The following is a 20,393-nucleotide window of genomic DNA, read 5'->3' as shown; positions in this document are numbered from 1 at the left end:
TAAAAAAAACTAAGCTTGTCGTCTCCCTTGGTTTTAGTGATGCTCCCTGTACAATGGGCGATGAGGAATGGTCTACACAAGAAGTTCAGAAAGCGTGATGGAAATTTTCACGTCAACAAACTGGACCATGGACAACCCATCACCTGCTTGTGAATGCAGCTGTAATGGCAAAAAGAAGATGCTTCCAGAATGCCCTGCTGGTGCAGGTGGACTGCCACCTCCTCAGATTAAGATGAGTGAAACTGAGACCCTCCAGAACCTGACGGGACGAAACATCTCAGACTATCTCGTGAAGACCTATGCACAGATCATTGGGAAAAGGTATGGCCTGATAGTCTATCCACATGAAATGAAGTAGTTCAGTATAGAGTCATTCAACACATTAACAGACTGTTTCTTTCATAGCTTAAAAAAAGATATGGGTGAATGAATTCAGATATGGAGGATTTTCATTGGGAGCTAGAAGCACTCAGGTACTTCCTCCTGCTGAAGAGATCGACGACGCCATCTCCAGAGTCAGGGAAATCTTCCAACTGGGGAAGGTAAGTCGAAACGTTGACTCTTAGGAAATTAATCAGATATTTCTCCGGAATTGTGCATTAAGTATTTCTTCTTATCCTACGATTGTAGGACTCAGGATCAGCGGCCGACCGTTTTTTAAAAAGCCTGTCTGGCTTCATCAATGGGCTGGACACTAAGAATAATGTCAAGGTGAGTCACAACTGGATGACTGCTATTTTTAAACCCATTATAGACATTCTAGTGAACTTGAAATGATCTTTATTGACATTTTTTTCCAGATATGGTTCAATAACAAGGGCTGGCACAGTATTGGAGCCTTCCTCAATGTAATGAACAATGGTATCTTGCGTGCCAACTTACAACCTGGCAGAGACCCCCATCAGTTTGGCATCACTGCGTTTAACCATCCGCTCAATCTGACCAAGGAACAGCTTTCTCAAGTGGCCCTGTAAGCATTGAAACTGAATGAATGCAGTTTAAATAACGTTAAGCAAATTGTTCATGTGGGTCTAATCTCTGAACCCTGATTCTTGGGATTTCAGAATGACCACCTCAGTGGACGTGCTGGTTTCCATCTGTGTGATCTTCGCCATGTCCTTCGTCCCCGCCAGCTTCGTTGTCTTCCTCATTCAGGAGCGAGTGAATAAGGCCAAGCACATGCAGTTTATCAGCGGAGTGCAGCCATACCTCTACTGGCTGGCCAACTTTCTCTGGGATATGGTAAGTGTTTGATTTCACTTTCAAATCTCATAATACACCACTCACCTACTTGGCTGCTGACCCAAAATCTCTAATGCACATTTCTGCCTGTTTTTGGTACAGTGCAATTATGTAGTTCCTGCTACTCTGGTGATCCTGATCTTTGTGTGCTTTCAACAAAAAGCCTACGTCTCTGCAACCAACCTGCCTGTTCTTGCCCTTCTACTGCTTCTTTATGGGTAAGACAGACAGATCCACTTAACTGATAATTCCAGTAAGGAAATAGACAGTCTGATCCCTAGATATTGCTGTGGTCCTACATGGGGCCTCTGTAAATATCTGCAGTGAAAGAGCCCACCCTCGTATAGATAATACACTCTGTTCCGCAGATATGTAAAAACCCCTCTGGGGTCCCATATGGGATTATACATTATACTTTCCAAAGTCAAAAGAGCCCACAACCTGGGAATCTTCCTTAGTGAAAAGAGCCCACCCTCATGTCTCTGTGATATAATAGTATCTAGATACACTTGGGGCCTGACATGGGACCTCAATACAAAGCCAATTTGCACATATAACATTTTCTCTGATAATAAATACTTATTCTTGTCTCTCTTCAGATGGTCCATCACTCCTCTTATGTATCCGGCTTCATTCCTCTTCAAAATCCCCAGCACTGCTTATGTGGTGCTCACTAGTGTCAATATCCTGATTGGGATCAATGGCAGCGTGTCCACTTTTGTCATGGACTTATTTGGAAGTAATGTAAGAAATGTGTTTTTTGGTTTCATCCTAATGCAGTCTTACGATTTGCTATTCTTAGCAGTAATTCTCAAGCACACAACATGATTTCTAATGCGGCTCATCCTCTGCTGCAGGAGGTTGGTGGCCTAAATGACATCCTGAAGAACGTTTTGCTCATCTTCCCGCATTTCTGCCTGGGTCGAGGTCTCATCGACATGGTGAAGAATCAGGCCATGGCTGATGCCCTGGAGAGATTTGGTAAGATTAGCTTGCTCCACTTAAAATTGTATAGGATAGTTCAACCGGAAATGAACATTTTCATTAATTTCACCCTCATGTCGTTCCAAACCCGTAAGACCTTCATTCATCTTTGAAACAGATATTTCTGATGAATTCTGAGAGCTCTCTGACCCTACCATTGACAGCAAGGATCCTAACACGATCAAGGCTCAGAAACATAGCAAAGACATTATTAAAATAATCCATGTGACATCAGTGGTTTAACCATCATTTTACAAAGCTACAAAGATATTTTTTGTGCGCAAAGAAACAAAATAATGACCAATTTATTCAACAATTCATGCAATGTATGTATATGGATATGCTGTTTACTTTTCAGATCAAAGCGTAAACAATGTAAACAGCGTATTTGCATACGGTGCTGCTGACGCAGAACAGCAAATGTTGTTTACGTATGTTATACTATCCAAAATGGTGCTATAGGGAGGAGGAGATGAGTTGTTGAATTAAGTATTTTTTTTTCTTTACACACAAAAAGTGTACTTGTAGCTTCATAAAATTATGGTTGAACCACTGATGTCACATTTTTCTGAGCCTTGATATTGTCTATGGGAGAGTCAGAGAGCTCTCAGAATTCATCAAAAATACTATCCCTTTAAATTTTTTTGACAAAGATTCCATGAATAAGAGCAAAGAAGTTCAGAGTTTGACCTCATCAGCTTGATCTATGTCTACTGTCTACTAAGGGTCATTATTATAGATGCTGAATGTTCTCTTACTTTGCATTAGGTGAGAACCGTTTCCGTTCTCCATTGGAGTGGGACATGGTGGGCAAGAATCTTTTTGCTATGGCTGTGGAAGGATTGGTTTTCTTCATCATCACAGTCCTTATCCAGTACCGTTTTTTCTTTAAACCCAAGTAAGCAACATCACAACACGACTTTCTGAAACAAATTACATTTATATGAAATGCTAATGAAATTATGGATAAGAAGATTTAAGAAGATGTTTTAATCATTTTCCACAGGTCTTTAAGTGCCAAGTTGACTCCGATTGGAGAGGAAGATGAGGATGTGGCCAGAGAGAGGCAGAGAATCATGAGTGGAGCTGGACAGGGAGACATTCTTGAACTCAGACAACTCACTAAGGTCTGCCGAAATCCTCTGCTGATGATCACAGACATCAACTTTAGTATTTCAAATTTAGTCAAATAAATGGGGCCCTCATCATTATGTCATCCTTGTCTTTTTCAGGTGTACAAGCGGAAACAGAAGCCCGCTGTCGATCGTCTGTGTGTTGGCATTCCTCCGAGGAGAGGTAATTGATGACAGCTGGCTCATGATCAGCCTCATCCGAATGAGTCACGTCTAGTGTAAGACCACAAACTTTTCTTTCCTCCTTCTTTTCAGTGTTTTGGTCTGCTTGGTGTCAACGGAGCTGGAAAGACAAGTACTTTTAAAATGCTGACTGGAGACTCTGTGGTCACCAAAGGAGAAGCATTCTTGGCTGGGAAAAGGTATGGACAGTAAAATACATTTAGTTATTAAATTAGAACAGATGGTACTTCCTTATAGCAACTTAGTCTGTTTTAAACACATAGGTCATAGGTTAATCTTAAAATTCTGTGAGTGTGAATGCATTGTTTGATGACCTTGCTCTTTCTCAATTCTAGTATACTCCGAGAAATAGATGAAGTACATCAGAACATGGGCTACTGCCCTCAGTTTGATGCCATCAATGATCTGCTGACAGGACGGGAACACCTGGAATTCTATGCCATCCTGCGCGGTGTACCCGAGAATCAAGTTTGTGAGGTGAGCAGAGTATATGAACTAAAATTAGTTTTTAAACAGTGATTTGTTATCATTTTATTATTTGAATATAATTTTAGTTATATTTTAATATAATTTCAAGGTATGTGAGATTTAGGGTGAATCATATAGGTCCCTGTCATATTTAACCCCAAATAAAAAATAAACCCTGAAATTGTACATGCTCCAAAAAATAAAATGAGACCTATGTTGTCACATTTGACATGTATAATTTAACAAGTAGGTGCTTGACCATCATATTGTTCATTTAAAAAAATAAATAAATAAAAGCATTTAGACAGACTTAAAGGTATGCTGATTTAATTAAAAAATAATTGTACAAAATATAAAAATACTGTATTTCAGTAATAATTTCCACTGACAATACATTGAATTACAAAAATATATATATATTGCATAAATGTTTTGCATTTTGACCATTAACCACATTTCCCCATAATTCTCATCTCATTATTGTCATGCATAAGAATTATTTATACAGCCTTCAACTTATGCTGATTTAAACTTAAAATACACAAAAAATATGAAAAAGGGAAAACATTTATATATTATAGTAATGATAAATCACAATTAAGAACAAACTGAATTCCAAAAAATAGGATATACATACATACAGTATATATATATATATATATATATATATATATATATATATATATATATATATATATATATATATATATATATATATATATATATATATATATATACAATGTTTTCTTTGTTTTTTATAATAATATAATATAATATAATAAATTCCTTGATTTTACGTTAAATGTGACCTGGTTTTGTGAGATTAACCCTAATAGGAACTATTAATATGTTGTTTCTTGGGCAGGTGGCGGAGTGGGGTATCCGTAAACTAGGCCTCGTGAAGTACGTGGATAAGAAAGCAGGAAGCTACAGTGGTGGCAACATGCGCAAACTCTCCACCGCCATATCACTCATTGGAGCCCCACCAGTGGTCTTCCTGGTATGTGCAACTCCTCAAACACACACACACACACACACACGTATACACAAAGACACTTACACAACTGGCTCGATGTCTTATGCCTCCCAGGGTGAATGTCTGCAAAAGAATCAACAAAAACAACATTAGTCTAGATCAAATGACCACTGTTTGGTTATTCTCTCAGCTGGTTTTCCTGCTCTGGTTGTATAAGAAGTTCAAGACTATGACACCCCCAGAGCTAAACTACCCTGACCTCTTTAGCCTTTGCTTTCAGAGAGGCCTCACAATGGGTTGATTACACAAAGATCACATGAGCACACTTGATAGCCAGCAAGCCTGTTTCAGTTCACTTGAGTGTGCGATACACTTGTGAAGAAAAGATGGTGTAGCTAATCAGTGTGTGTTTCCTGTTGAAACATGGTCAAATCTGAGCCTGGCTGTGCTTTTGGTTACAGGATGAGCCCACCACTGGAATGGACCCCAAAGCACGACGAGCACTGTGGAACTGCATCCACAGCGTCATCAAAGAGGGACGCTCTGTCGTACTTACCTCACACAGGTACATTCACCACAGTCAAAGTTTATGCACTTAAACTGAACACTAACAGTCAGCTAAAGTTATAGACAAGGACGTTAAGTGAGCTAATGCTAGACAGCTACACTGGCCGCGTTAATGATAGTATTGTTTTCCTCTAAAATCTCCATGTCTTCTTAGTTTAGCTTCAATTTATGCTAAGCTTAGACTTTCATCTATCACTAGAGGGCAGTATTTAATCGGTTTTCTTCCACACTAACCTGTGTTCTGTTCACTCTTTAGTATGGAGGAATGTGAAGCGCTGTGCACCAGGATGGCCATCATGGTGAACGGCAGGTTCCGCTGTCTGGGTAGCGTCCAGCACCTGAAGAACAGGTAAGATCCTGAATAATAGAGTGCAGCGACCGGGTTCTAGAAGCAAGAATCTCATTCATTTCCTGCACTGGGGAATTGGTTTTCAAAAATGTATAGACAGACCTAATGTGTGCTGTGAGGTTGTTAGTCGATCATCTATGCTTTGTTGAGTTCATCAGTTCAAACTGTTCGTTTTTTTAAATTGTGTGTAACAATGGAATTCTTGTGGAAAAACTACATTACCCATGATTCTGCAAAAACAATCTCTACCAATCAGAGAGCAGCAACAAATCAATAGTTTTATATTTGTCATTTTAATCAATTTTGTCATTACCAATGCTTCATGAGATTGTAGTTCTTTCCCTCATTGAAATGATTAAGTACACAGCCTTTTTGTCCAAATTTCATAGATTTTTTGACTCTAAATTACAGTTTTTGATTCACCTTTTAGGTGGATGGTTTGGTTCATGCTATATTTAAACTATTAAAGGTATAGTGTGTTAATTCTGCTCATTAGCGGCGTCATTTAATTGCAAAAATAATGACTCAAATCAAGAACATTAAGCATAAAGCATACATTACTTTTTACACATGTGGGAGGGCTTTGATGCATATATATGTATGTGACATCACTTGCTCCTCTTCCTGCAGATTTGGCGATGGGTACACCATAATTCTGAAGGTTGCGGGCCCAGATCCTGACCTGCAGCCGGTGATGAAGTTCATTGAGAGCGAGCTGCCAGGAAGCACCCTGAAAGAAAAACACAGAAACATGCTGCAATACCAGCTTCCCTCGTCCCTCACCTCCCTCGCTCACATCTTCAGCATCCTCGCTAAGAACAAAGAGTTTCTCAGGATAGAAGACTACTCTGTGTCCCAAACCACTCTGGACCAGGTGAGGGGGCATTTCCAACCCTAAAATATAACTGGCACATTTCTGATTAGGGTTTATGTACTGGGGACAAGAGGAAGTTAAACAACAGTCAACTGTTGAAAGGATAGTCATCATTTACAGACAGAGTTTTTATTTCTTGGTGGACTGTCCTTTTGGGACATGGCATATGATAAGTATTCATTAAAGACAGCAAAAAATTGGTACTACAACAACGTAGTATAATTAACTAAAACTTAAGCCATTAAAAACCTTTGTATTACTTAAAATGAAATAAACGCTAACTGCATTTAAAAATATATATATTTATTTTAGCTAATTGCCAAGGCAGCATTTTTCATGTTAAAGCTTAACACGATGTATTACAATAACTAAAAGAAAAACTTAAATAAAAATAAATAAATATCTTAAAAGTTTGTGGAAGAATATAAAATATTAAAGTTACTACTAAAATATGGCAAAAGCCCAACATAACCACGAAAAGTTTAACTAATTAAAATTGCAAAAGACTCAAAATATTAATAAAAAGACAAAAGATTATCTCAATGCTTAGAAAATAACATTGATTCACAACACATTTAATTCCCATAGTATTAAAAGTGAATGTTTGGCAGTAAATAATGTTAAATAATTATTGGATAAAATTACTTTTTCAGCAGAAAAGTTAGATATTTTTACATTTTTGATTTAAAATAAGGAAAATTACAACAATTTAAAAACTTTTTTGTAAAAAGAACTGTTTTATATAAATGTCTGCCTTTAAATCTCATAAACTAGTATAGTATTTAGTATATAATAATATTTATTATGTTTCTTTTTTTATCTTGTTGTGATTACTAAATACTCTTCTTCCCAATCATCAGGTATTTGTTAACTTTGCCATGGACCAGAGTGACGATCACTCAGACAGCTCCATTCATCGTAAAGACACAGCAATCAACATGGCCCTCCTGAGCCCTCTGTCTGCTAAAGAGAACACGGAGAAGCCAGTAGAAAGCTTTGTGTGAGCCGGAGACTCTCTTTACACTACATGCTAACTGAAACAAGTGGATTCCACATATTTCACAATGTTTCTGTGGCCTTTGAGTTGCGGTCTGCCGTTCTGACCTCTGTGTGAAGATAAACGTCTTCACCGGTCAGCGGAGAAGCAGATACTGCAGCTGAGACACTCAATGCAAGTCAATGCAAAAAGAAATTAAAAAGACTTCCCTCATGTTTCTAGCCTGGCTGAATCCAAACCACGTTAGTCACAGTGTTAAAAACTTGAAGCCAAAATTTCTGGACAGACTCTATTTTGTGCAGTCGTCGACAGAGATCGATTTTCATCGTGCAATATAATCGGCTCGATGGAATAATACCAATGATCGATAATTCAGGGTCAGTGTATTTGTATTTTATTTTTTATTAAGACTAGAAGACTGGGAATCACATGCTGAAGAATCAGAATCGTTTGTGTGGCCCAGGGCTGAACTGCAAAACTGGAAACTGTACTATGTTAAAATGATTTTGTCCTTGATATGTCTTTATTTATAAACAAGCAATTGTTTTAGGTGTTTTAAATAGTCAGAAGGGGCATTATTTTATAGGCTGTTCTATCCAAGAGTGCCTCATGTTATCTTAATACTTGTCTTTGTGCATGGGCGAAACAAAAAAGTGATTGACTTCGTAGTAAAAAAAAAATATATATATATATAAAAAATAATAAAAGAAAGTTTATACAACTAAGCTTTTGGGTTACAATATGTAACATACCTCGACTGACAAGGGACATCCTAGTGGATGCTCCAGGAGTCGCATGAACAACTTCGAAGGAAATCATTTAAAACATACCATTTATGTGCCTTCTTTCATATAAGGGCATCTGGTCTGCCCTTCATTGGATCTCTGGACAATTAAATTCAGAAATCAATAAACAACACTGATTCCAGCTGTATAACATAGCTGTTCATTACAGTAAGTGTGATCTCTGTCCATACATTGGATTGTTAAATCAGTATTTTGGATCTCATTGGGATTGGCGACAGCGTTGTCCGCCTTTCATCCAAGCACTTTACTTGCTGTGTTAATTGGAATTTATTTAAAGTCAAAATGTGTTAATTTTTTTTGCACTGGATTCTCCACAGACAATGTTTTTACTGTTTGTCATTTACGGTTTAGTATTGGTTTGGGTTCGACCAAAACCACAGAACAACAACAACAAAAAAAACCTTCAAGGAAAAAAACGTTTTAGTGCCACAGTGATGTTCCTCATTTAATACCTGTTTACATTTCAAATTTATGGCTGTGGATTGTATGTTACTCGCTTTGTACACTTACTGTATTTAAACAATTAAATGACAATTCTACAACCCTAACACTGTTTGATCTGTGACGTTCAACAGATGGTTTGTTTTCAGCGTCAGACTGCTTAAAATGTAACCAAAAGAAGCTATTGATGAAAAAATGCACATTTTGACATTTCTGACTTTGATATGTAAGCATTTATTTAGAAACAGAATGACATTGTGAAACACTGTGCAGTAGCTTGAAGACAGAAGTCTTACTGTGATGCAAAGCATTATTTTGATTCACAATCATTATTTGACCATCAGCAGAAACTTGCTAGAATTTAATCGGTTTATCAGTTCACTGATCTCATGCACTGCATAATTACAAATTTCCTCTACATTTACATAAGTCAAAAGTCAAAGCATGAAGCCATTTTATTTCATTGGTGAGAAAGCGGCAGGGGAACATGAGTTTGTTCTTCTGTGATACCAGGTACACCGCACTTTCCCTTACTGCAAAAAAATAGAAAATACAAACAGTAAAATAGAAATATATAATTATTCAGAGACAGAAATTCCCAGAATGCTCTGATAATAATGGTATGATAATGTCCTGTGTAATGAGTTATATTTAAGATTGACCTGCCGCCACCACTCTGGCGTCTTCATGAGATGTACGCCGTATCGATGCCCGCTCGTCTCCACTCTCATACCACCATAAAACATGCACTGTGCATGGAAATAACAGAACATAAATATATATATATATATATATATATATATATATATATATATATATATATATATATATATATATATATATATATATATATATATATAAAGCTCACCAAGGCTGTATTTATTTGATCAAAAATGCAGTAATATTGAGAAACAATTGCTATTAAATAGTTCTATATTTAAAAATGTAATTTATTCCTGTAATGTTTAAGGGTTAGTTCACCCAAAAATCTTAATTATGTAATTAATAACTCACCCTCATGTCGTTCCAAACCCGTAAGACCTCAGTTCATCTTCTGAACACAGTTTAAGATATTTTAGATTTAGTCCGAGAGCTCTCAGTCCCTCCATTGAAACGGTGTACGGTATACTGTCCATGTCCAGAAAGGCAAGAAAAACATCATCAAAGTAGTCCATGTGACATCAGAGGGTCAGTTAGAATATTTTGAAGCATCGACTATACATTTTGGTCCAAAAATAGCAAAAACTACAAATTTATGCAACCGGTTCTTGACTCGAGAACGAGTCATTATCTGGCTCGGCTCTGTGTTCATCTTCAGTTCTCTCTTCACAGTAGTTCAGTCAATGTACTGTTTGAGTGCATGCATTACTCCAGGATATTGGTTTGTTTGAACTCAGAGGGAGTGTCAGCCACATTAAAACAGTGAACAGCTTAAGTCATTTGTGGATTAATGCGTATTAGAGATGAGATCCGTTTAAAACTATTCAGTTCAATTTGGTGAATTGGTTCAAAAAGATCCGGTTACATCAAATGATTCGTTCGTGAACCAGATATGACAAACTGCTTTGTTTTTAACTTGCTCGCAACAGACACGGAAGAGAAGACAATGCTGAATAAAGTCGTAGTTTTTGCTATTTTTGGACCTAAATGTATTTTCGATGCTTCAAAAAATTCTAACGGACCCTCTGATGTCACATGGACTACTTTGAAGATGTTTTTCGTACTTTTCTGGACATGGACAGTATACCGTACACACAGCTTCAATGGATGGACTGAGAGCTCTCGCACTAAATCTAAAATCTAAAATCTTAAACTGTGTTCAGAAGATGAATAGAGGTCTTACGGGTTTGGTACGATATGAGGGTGAGTTATGGGGTAGTTGCATATCTCCGCCATCTTGGATTTCCAGTCTTGCGAGAGTGTGCGTAGATATTTCCGGTTGTGCTAAACGCCAGTGCAGAGAACCAGAGAAATTCTAATATTACCTTCTATATATGTTTACAGGATTTATAATATCACTTCAAATGCAAATAAGATTTACACTGCTATTATTACTATTCTATAAGTGTTAACTGAGCCAATGCATTTGAAACTGTGTATGTTTGGGTCCGGTGAATGAATTAAATACACTTTTGTTCCTATACTGTTCACGAAATGAAAATTGAACTCATGGTGTGTACACACAGATACATAATTTATTTTTACATTATACAAATTATGTAAATGTAAAAATTACTTATTTCTCGAAAATGTTTGTATTACATTGATTATTATTTTTTTGTTTAATGAAAATGTTCACCTTGTAAGACATGGGCTGTGATTTATCTTCACATTTCTCAATTGTGCACATACATTAGTTTGTTTTTCTTCATCATTTACACAACATATTTTATTATTTGAGATAGTCAACTTTGCATCAAACATTTTGAAATGAAAAAAAAAAACCGGGCTATAAAATAATAAAACTAACACATGACTAATTTTAATAATTGTTTTATCTGAAGAATTCGTAACAAAATACATGCGCTGCTTATAGACAAAATTATTTATGCTGCAGATATTTTAAAAAACAGATAAACATTGATAAAAACACATGAATGCAAACAGCGATCTTTTAATTAATGCAAACCTACCATAAGAGCATTACGTTAAATTTTACAAAGTTATAAAGTTAATAAAACATACATACTTTATTAGAAATATCTGTCTCGTTTGACAGTCAGAAGCCTTATGATCTTATAGATAACAGTCAGAACAAAATCAGCTCTCCGAAAATGTAAAGTATTGCATATTTGAGTGGTTTGTGTTTGAAAAGAAGAAATCCCTGTGGACTGATTAACCTGAAGCTGACGCTGATCTGCATAATCAACAGAAGAATAAAACAATCTCCGCGTTGTATCTTGATTAATTTCTACACAGAGGTACGCAAAAATTTAGGGAGGAAGTTTCCTCATGTCTTTGATATACCACTATTCGCTGTTAAATTTGAAAAACATGAATTATATCCATCTAGCCAAGTTTCGTATGTAAGTTTCCCTTACAGTCAATGCGTGTGTCGCAGGACCGGAAATAAGTATGTACACACTCGCATCGCTGAAGCTCACCGGCGCCATCTTGTGCACCTAGCCCATTAATGACATCATTTTGATTTTTGTGTGAACTAACCCTTTAACACTGAATTTTGATTCACTATGAACTGATATAGCAATTATTCCAAGATTATTTCATGAATATAAATATTTTTTTACATTATGAATGCCTGTACTGTTGTCTACTTCGTAGACTAAAAGTACCCCCCCCCCAAAAAAAACCCAAAAACAAACATACACTCACCTTGATTGAGCGGTCCAAATTCAGAGTGAAAAACCCCAACTGCGTGGGCATATCGTGACCCGGTGTGGATGCCCACTGCTGCCTGAAACGCCTTGCCCCACACCGCAGGACCGCCTGGCTTCATCTGGAAGGTGGACAGCTCGAAAACTCCTGCAAATAAACAAGATTTGAAATAAAAAGCCAATTAGATAATTTTGCCTAGAATATTTGAAATCTGTGCAACTTTGTTTTGTTAATAATTTATGAATTTGTATGCACAATTATAATGACAGAAAGGGGACTATTTGGGAAACCTCTTTGAAAACAATCATTATGATCAATGTATAAGTTTTTTTTTTTATTTGATTATGTTTATATCACCTATAGTACCATGTGAGCATGCATTGGTGGCCCTCTGAAAATCAGTGTATGAATGTTAATGCACATAGTTGTCACCTCCATCTTTGGGTGGCTTCTGAACTTTGCTCCATGGTACGAGGTACAACACCTCATTATCCTGAGAGCTCAGCATGGGCAGCGCTTTAGAGATGTACTGCTCAATCCAGTTGGGGTCTTGAGCCAGGGCTGCCCGCACAGATGCACGCTGAGCATAGCTGTCTAAACACCATCACAATAAAAACAGAAAGAAGTGTTTCTTATAGAGTAGCAAGTGAGCTGCATTGTGCTTTTAGACATTTTAAATAAAATGCATATTATCTTAGTAAGATTACTTGTTAACTGCATTAACACTAAGAATGTTTAAAATTATTATACCTCATTTGTGTTATGGACATTTTGACCTGGAGAGGATTTTATTTTTCATGAAAATGCAAGTTAATGTTATCACATTAGACTAAAAATTACTAAGTCTGGTCACAAAGGGTATAAAAACTTCCCACCAATATTTTTGTACTTTTTATTTTTCCATCTTGCACAACTGTGCTGTTCCCAGTCAAAACTTCCAGACTACAAAAAATGCTTGTAATTTCTTTGTCTTGTTCTTTCAGTTAGTACATTTTTTGTTTTACTTTTCTGGAACGGATCAATTGTAGGCCTAATTGATCTGAACTCAGTTTCTGAGTGTGAAAAAAAAATCCTTGTGGTCATTTTGAGATTACTCACTTAAAAAACTGGGGTGCATAATCTGAAAAAAAAAAAAATTTGATCCACAATTTGGTGATAATATAGCATAATGAGAGATTAACATTAGTTTTTTAGTAATATTTGACCAGGGAAAGAATTGCCAGCACAGCACAAGTGTTTTAAATAAGTAGTAATGTGGGACACCTCCCAACCACTAGAATTTAAGAGTAAGGCTCCCTAGAAGAGAAATGTTTGGTTGCATTTTCCTTATTTATGAATCCTATAAAGTTTTTAAAAGCATAGATTAAACATTGAAGAATTCAGTCATTCTCACCATACTTCCAGATGTGGAAAACCTGATTAAGACCTCCATATTCCACACTCCAGTATCCAACGAGCTCTGAGTGGGCTGTCCGCAGGTGGATCTTCTCATTGGTCAGTTTGAGGAAGGCAGCGTTGAGATGTGGCTGGATGTAATATGTGCGGAACTCATAGAAGGTTCCGTTCTGCTGCTGAGGTCCAGTGGAGATCCATGCCTTGGGCTGCTTGGGAAATGGAAAACAAACTGCTAGTGTCACCATGTGGTCATTACTGGAACGGTTCAACTTCGATACAAGATCTACACTTGTCTGAATATATATGAACCATGAGATCACATAAAACTGACTCAAAGAAAACACAGCTCCAGGCTTCTGCTTCTTTTTTATTTCAATTTCCTAGGATTTTTTAAGGCACTGTCCCTCATTCTAAACAATGAGTGGATTTTAAAAACCTTGAAACTAACATGTGATGTTTAAGATAAAATGTACAAATGTTTACATTCTACAGGCTTAGACAAGTCAATTCCCACTGAAGTACAAAGGCCTGGAAATGATGTCCCTTATCCTGTATATATGATATACAGCATTTTATAACTCCATGCAAGGACATGTTAAAAACTGAACAGCTAGACACACTGTGTATAAATATAGAAGGGTCAAAAAGTGTCAGACCACATTGGGAATTCATTTTCTTTTGGACCTTTAAAGATGAAAATGAAAGAAGAAAGAAAATGTGTTTTTGCATTTATTTGCATTATAAATCAATCTTGTGAACTCCACTAAAGGTCAGGTTTTCCTAATTTTCACTAGATATTCTTTGGATCTTTCTCAAATCATGCTGTTGAACAAGGACATTAGGTTTGACAAATGTTTGGAGCTCATGCAGCTCTGCTGCTGCCGTGAAGAGTCATATTAAGACATTTCAACTTTTCACAGAAACTGTAATGCTCATGATCTATTTTGTTATAAATTTTTGCAGTAGAATGTAAAATATAAGCAATTTTACCAGTAGCCTCGAACATTTGGAACTCACTTATTAATATATGCATTAAAAATATGGTCCTTTTTAATGAAACACATTGTGTCTATGAAACACTTCTGCGATTATTCCATGCTTTTGTAACCCATGACCCTGCGAAGGTCTTAACAAATAATGTTACAATGGAGTTACATGATCATATGACTACAGTGGTGGGGCGTCCTCTGACACACCTCCAAAAACTAGCGTTTGTCTTTTAATTCAGTGCCATTAAAAAGTAACACAGGTTCAGAATCATACACATTTTTCTGTAAAGAAAACCTGAACTGTTGAATGTGAGCCATTTCCCCATGTGTAAATATATGATTAAACTCACCGTAGGTCGGCTTTTCACAGACAAACAGTGTTCTGCGTGACGTGACGCGTTCCGGAAAAGAGCACGTAATTGTATCATTTTATCAGTTTGTCTCTGAACAGTAGCTTCAGCGTGATTGCCAAGTCAGATGAGACGTGCAGGACTGAACGAAGTTCACTGTCACTACGGAAGCCGGAAAGTACCAATGCACAAATTCGCTGCATAAAATCAGCTCTTGTGCAATATGTAAATTTATTTTAGTGCGTTGTTTTTATTTATTTATTTATTTTTGTTGTTGTTATCAACCTTTAACTTATTACATTTATTAAAAAACGTACAGCATAAGGAAAGAGGTTGTCGCGTTAGATGTTTCTGACATAAACAAATACTAATCCTTATAGTTTGCCTTAAAAATGCTAGAAATGTTTTTTTTTTCCATATATATATATATATCACAATATGCAGAATCTTTATTTATTTATTTATTTATCACACACACAAGGACATTTTAAATTTACAGCTTTCAAACTCCAAAACACATTAAAAATCCATAAAAGTACCAATTCGATGATCTGTGATTTTTTTTAAGTTATTAAAACGATTGACCACCAAAAACAACAATTGTCATAATTTACTCACCATTCCAAACCTGTATGCATTTCTTTCATCAATTAATTATTATTATTATTATTATTATTATTATTATTATTTTGATAAATAATTTTCAATTTAAATTTCAATATATTAAGTTATTCAAAGATAGCCTGTTTGGGGGGAGGGGGGGTATTCAACAATTATATAATAATAATTGTAGTTTTAAAAAATCATGTAGAATATAGTACCTTATATTTGAATACTTATTGCTTTAATTACTTGATTTATTTTTGGTTAAATTTGCCAGAATTTCTGTTTTGTTTTGGGCCATATTTTCACACCTCTATAGCTCTATATAATTGTTAAAATCAGGAGTTCCATTTTGCACTTTTTCATAAGTATTAAAAATTATATTTCAGGAATTTTTTAACACGAGGTTCTCTTTTGCTAGACATATGCATTTTTAAGTTCAAAGTGTTTATCAATCCAATATTCACTGCTAAATTATGTAGTGAAATTTTACATTACATAATTATTGTTAAATGCATTCCATGTTTGTGGAATTCCATTAATTTCACTTTGGGGCCAATAAACAGGGACACACCTCCCAGCCAGACCTGTTTTGAGGGATATTATACAGACCAATGCATTTTGGATTGTGCTCAGCAATTTTTGGACAGACTGGAATGTTTATCCCTTAATAAAGAGAGAGACAATAGAGAGGCTCTGTTCTCAGTGTTGTTGATGGTGGGTAGGTGGGGCAGAGAGCCATGAAAATATCAGCTCCTCTCCTCCTCCTCCTCCTCACTTTCAAACTATATGTGGCTGGGCATCAACAATACAATACTCATAAACGAGCTGGAAGTCATTAGTTACTGAGTAAAAGCTCTCTGGCAGAACAAATACAGATTACCCTTTTAAAATCCAGAGTTCTTTCATTTAAGTATGACTGGAACAGCAGTGGTTCTGATGAACCTGCTCCTCATACTCTCTGTGGGTAGGTCACTCCTATTGGAATTTTTAAAAAGCACTGTTATTATTTGAATCATTTATGTGTATCATTTGCAATTTACTACAGAATTATTGCAATGAGATTAATCCGACAGTACACATTTTTTCAGGTGGAGAGGATAAATCAAGACTCCACCGCAGGGTAAGTCCATTTATGCACTAAAACTCAGAACAAACACCTATTAGAAGATGATTTATGATGCAGAACTATGCACTGTGTATGTTTTTTTTAATCTGACAGCCTGCGTGTGGGGGTTTGAGTGTCAATCAAGCATGCCCCCTCAACTATTCTCCCGTATGTGGTAATGATGGCATCACATACGTCAATGAATGCACCCTGTGTGTGCAGAGAATGTAAGTCCATTGATTTGCTTCTGTTTGTGTGGGATAACAGCATTACTGTACGGATTTTGCTGTTAGTTAGTAAGAGTTATGGAACGGATGCTGGGATTTTGAATCACTGAAAGGGTTTTTGTTTTTTAGGCACACTAATGCAGACATTTTGATTGTGAAAGACGAACAATGCTGAGGTGGAGGACCTTATGAAATCAACGCTTTGCTTTTCATATCTATGTTTGTTTAAGAGTGTTGTTTGCTATGGTCATCTAGGGGATGTGATCAGTATACCTATAAACAGTGGATGTGTGAACACCTAGCAAATGTTAAAATTAAAAATATTAGTACTAAAAGTGTCAGTTTTATCACATCTCAGTGACTTTGAGTGAATAGGGTTTCATTTTCTAAGTCTTTTTAAGTCTTTAAGATTTCATGATACTGTCTTTCTTTAAAATATGTATTTCTATAATATAAATGTATTCCTTTATTTCTGAAGGAGCTTGCTTTGAGTGCAATGTTTTAGGAGTGAAGATTTGGAGTTACCGCTTATTTTTCCAAATATAACAAAATATAACAAAAATGGAAATGTGACATGATAACAGATGACAAACAGTGGGAAGACAAGCATTTATACATTTACCCTTTTTTGCTAATAAAATAAACATACTTGGCCAAACAAATGTAAGACTGACCAGCTTCACTTTGTCTTACTTTTCTTTGCATGATTTTTTAACTCTCTTCAAATTTACCAAAGAAACATCTCATTCTATTAAAAACATTGCTGACAGAAATTTTGGATTTGTGTCAGATGCAAGTCATTACGTTTTTTAAATCTTCTAAAGCAACGGATGTTTCGTAAACTGTGTGGCGGAACAACATTTTCAGAACTGTATTTGTTTGAGGGACTCTATAAGGTGACGTACCAATACAATGACCGCTTACGCACATGTTTTGATACCACATACTTCCGGGTGAAGAATAATATTTTGTAAACAGCATAGTGTTGAATATTTAAAAATACAACGCGTTTTATGATAAACACTCGTTGGAGTTCATCACGAGATAAGAAAATAAACATTTGATTAATGACAGCAATCCGGTTACGCCTCACAAATTTTCAGAACTAACAGCATGATTTAATTTAAACATGTTAAATAACTCGTATTTTTCCTGAATATCCTTATGCTAAGACTGTTATCGGTCAACTTTAGAGGACTTGCAGACCACAAGACACCCTTAAATCTTAATTTCAGTACATCATCTGGCATGGCCAAAAGCAAATTTGAATACGTGAGAAACTTTGAGCTCGACGATACATGTTTGAGAAACTGTTACATTGTGGTTCGGCTAGATGGACGCAACTTCCACAAGTAAGTGCTTCTGTACACCTAAAACATGCTATTGCAGTCTTGTGTTTTCACAATTTCGAGGAGGGTAGAAAATGAGTGATGACTGAAGTGATTTTCAAAGTGATCTTTTTGATTCCAGGTTTTCTGAGCAGCATAACTTCATGAAACCCAATGATAACCGAGCTCTGGGTTTGATGAGCCGCAGTGCCCGTTCAGTCATGGAAGAGCTGGAAGACATCACTATAGCCTATGGACAGAGTGATGAGTTCAGCTTTGTGTTCAAAAGATCCACCACTTGGTTCAAAAGAAGGGCCAGGTACAATGCTGTAAATAAAGACATTGACAGAATCTGCATTAGTTACCATCTTAATGGAAAACACCACAGCTGGAAGTTGTGCAGTGTTATGCTTTCTAGGAAACTCACCCATTAAATATTTCCGTTTCTCTCTACAGTAAACTAATGACCCATGTGACGTCCCAGTTTTCCTCTAGCTTTGTTTACTACTGGAAGGAGTATTTTGGGGAGCAGCCGCTACTGTACCCCCCCAGCTTTGATGGCAGGGTGGTTCTGTATCCGAGCAATCGTAACCTAAGAGACTATCTAAGCTGGAGACAGGCAGATTGTAAGTGAATGTATTTTGTAAATGGATTAAGTTATAAAATGTGTTTGACTGTAACATGCTTAAAATTGTATAATAGAATGAAGTAGAATCATTGTTGACTTTATCTTTTTCCTGTGATTGTACTTTTTTAATGACAAGCCTTTGATTGTTAATACGGTTGTTGTATTAACATGTTTGCTTGTAATGGAGCATGAATGTACACACATTCTATATTTTTATAACAAATATATTGTTTTATTTTGATTATGCATTAAAATATAAATGCAAAATAAAATCCATTATTTTTAGGGGTCTTAGAAATGAACATCTAGCTATAGAGACTATTTCAATATATAACAATGGATTTAGAATAGTTTCAGAATTGCACATTTTTTTGTAAATTTCACATTTGTTATTTCTATACAGGTCACATTAACAATTTGTACAACACAACATTTTGGACGCTGGTTCAGAAAGGTGGACTGACCAAAATACAAGCTGAGGAGAGACTCAGTGTATGATCAATTAAAGTATTATTTGTTTATTTGAGTTTTTTTTTTAATGTTTGTTCTGATTTGTTTTCTTTTCTAGACCAGTTATCATATAGATTTGGTTCGAGAATCTGGATTGAGAATGCTTGTCACTAATGTAATATGACCATCACAGTTTATAAAAGCAGACTAGGTTTTGTCTGTCTTTTTAGGAATATTATCCAATAAACATATAACCAGATACATAATCAGTTCTTAATTACCAATATAATACATACATGTCTAATTGTGCCTTAAAATATTTTATTTTTCTATGTAAGTTTAATTAAACACACCTACTTCCAGTAGTTATTTTGTCTGTTCACATTACATAACTGTAATGAAGAAACTAAATGTTGCTAGATTTTTCCCATACACAGGGAACACAAGCGGCAGATAAGAATGAGATCTTGTTTTCTGAGTTCAGTATCAATTACAATGATGAATCCCCAATGCACAAAAAAGGCACAACTTTAATATGGGAAAAGGTAAGCTGCAGTTGCAAAAATAATTCTTTAAATTATCTATTATTTTAAGTGAAAATTGTATTTCTCAAATTCTTTACTTTTAGGTGAATGAAACCACAACTAAATGGATCAAGAAGCAAGATGAAGGAGAGACAGAAATGAATGTAACCCGGATAAGAAAGCAGGTCACAAGTCATTCCTCTGATATCATTGGAGATCAGTTCTGGGAAGAACATCCAGACATTCTGGAAAGCGACCAGTGTTGATCACATGGTTGAAAGACTGTACCACACCAAATGCAAGTTGATCTTTCTCTTTGGTATTTAATAAAAAAAATGAAAAACTGTACTTTGTGTTTTATAGTTTTTCTAGTTTGGAGGAAAAGCAGCAGAATGAAGGGGGTTGTTGCCATGTTATTTTCCCCTCTTAAGATTC

At 35.9% G+C, this 20,393-nt stretch overlaps 4 protein-coding genes across 5 annotated transcripts; 3 read left to right on the top strand and 1 right to left on the bottom strand.

Moving 5' to 3' along the window:
• Positions 1 to 97: 97 nt before the first annotated feature.
• Positions 98 to 9,127, top strand: LOC113098242 (ATP-binding cassette sub-family A member 1-like). The gene is made up of 18 exons (XM_026263250.1): positions 98 to 334; positions 417 to 542; positions 631 to 711; positions 801 to 970; positions 1,065 to 1,242; positions 1,345 to 1,460; positions 1,842 to 1,986; positions 2,100 to 2,223; positions 2,995 to 3,124; positions 3,233 to 3,353; positions 3,459 to 3,517; positions 3,611 to 3,721; positions 3,878 to 4,019; positions 4,876 to 5,010; positions 5,448 to 5,551; positions 5,810 to 5,902; positions 6,533 to 6,776; positions 7,637 to 9,127. Exons 1-18 carry the CDS (start codon positions 98 to 100, stop codon positions 7,778 to 7,780), a joined length of 2,460 nt encoding a protein of 819 aa, XP_026119035.1. The 3' UTR covers positions 7,781 to 9,127.
• A 108-nt stretch (positions 9,128 to 9,235) lies between these two features.
• LOC113098244 (protein NipSnap homolog 3A) lies at positions 9,236 to 15,276 on the bottom strand. 2 transcript variants are annotated; one of them, XM_026263252.1, is made up of 6 exons: positions 15,091 to 15,276; positions 13,750 to 13,960; positions 12,789 to 12,950; positions 12,354 to 12,503; positions 9,683 to 9,769; positions 9,236 to 9,553 (listed from the first exon to the last, which is right to left on the bottom strand). In XM_026263252.1, exons 1-6 carry the CDS (start codon positions 15,166 to 15,168, stop codon positions 9,423 to 9,425), a joined length of 819 nt encoding a protein of 272 aa, XP_026119037.1. In that variant the 5' UTR covers positions 15,169 to 15,276; the 3' UTR covers positions 9,236 to 9,422. The 2 variants fall into 2 exon arrangements, with proteins under 2 accessions (XP_026119037.1, XP_026119038.1); XM_026263253.1 differs by having other exon boundaries at positions 13,750 to 13,957; positions 15,091 to 15,275.
• A 1,215-nt stretch (positions 15,277 to 16,491) lies between these two features.
• LOC113098243 (probable pancreatic secretory proteinase inhibitor) lies at positions 16,492 to 17,694 on the top strand. Its single transcript, XM_026263251.1, has 4 exons — positions 16,492 to 16,660; positions 16,785 to 16,816; positions 16,916 to 17,028; positions 17,158 to 17,694. The coding sequence occupies exons 1-4, from the start codon at positions 16,609 to 16,611 to the stop codon at positions 17,201 to 17,203; spliced, it is 243 nt and encodes an 80-aa protein (XP_026119036.1). The 5' UTR covers positions 16,492 to 16,608; the 3' UTR covers positions 17,204 to 17,694.
• Positions 17,695 to 17,919: 225 nt separating this feature from the next.
• LOC113098246 (probable tRNA(His) guanylyltransferase) lies at positions 17,920 to 20,306 on the top strand. Its single transcript, XM_026263256.1, has 6 exons — positions 17,920 to 18,380; positions 18,499 to 18,675; positions 18,813 to 18,982; positions 19,388 to 19,476; positions 19,872 to 19,979; positions 20,063 to 20,306. Exons 1-6 carry the CDS (start codon positions 18,193 to 18,195, stop codon positions 20,222 to 20,224), a joined length of 894 nt encoding a protein of 297 aa, XP_026119041.1. The 5' UTR covers positions 17,920 to 18,192; the 3' UTR covers positions 20,225 to 20,306.
• The last annotated feature ends 87 nt before the right edge of the window (positions 20,307 to 20,393 follow it).

This window comes from Carassius auratus, unplaced genomic scaffold, assembly GCF_003368295.1.
Source record: "Carassius auratus strain Wakin unplaced genomic scaffold, ASM336829v1 scaf_tig00216448, whole genome shotgun sequence".
Lineage (NCBI taxonomy): Eukaryota > Metazoa > Chordata > Actinopteri > Cypriniformes > Cyprinidae > Carassius > Carassius auratus.
Note: the sequence above shows the minus strand (reverse complement) of the source record. Positions and strands in the feature narration are given on the sequence as shown.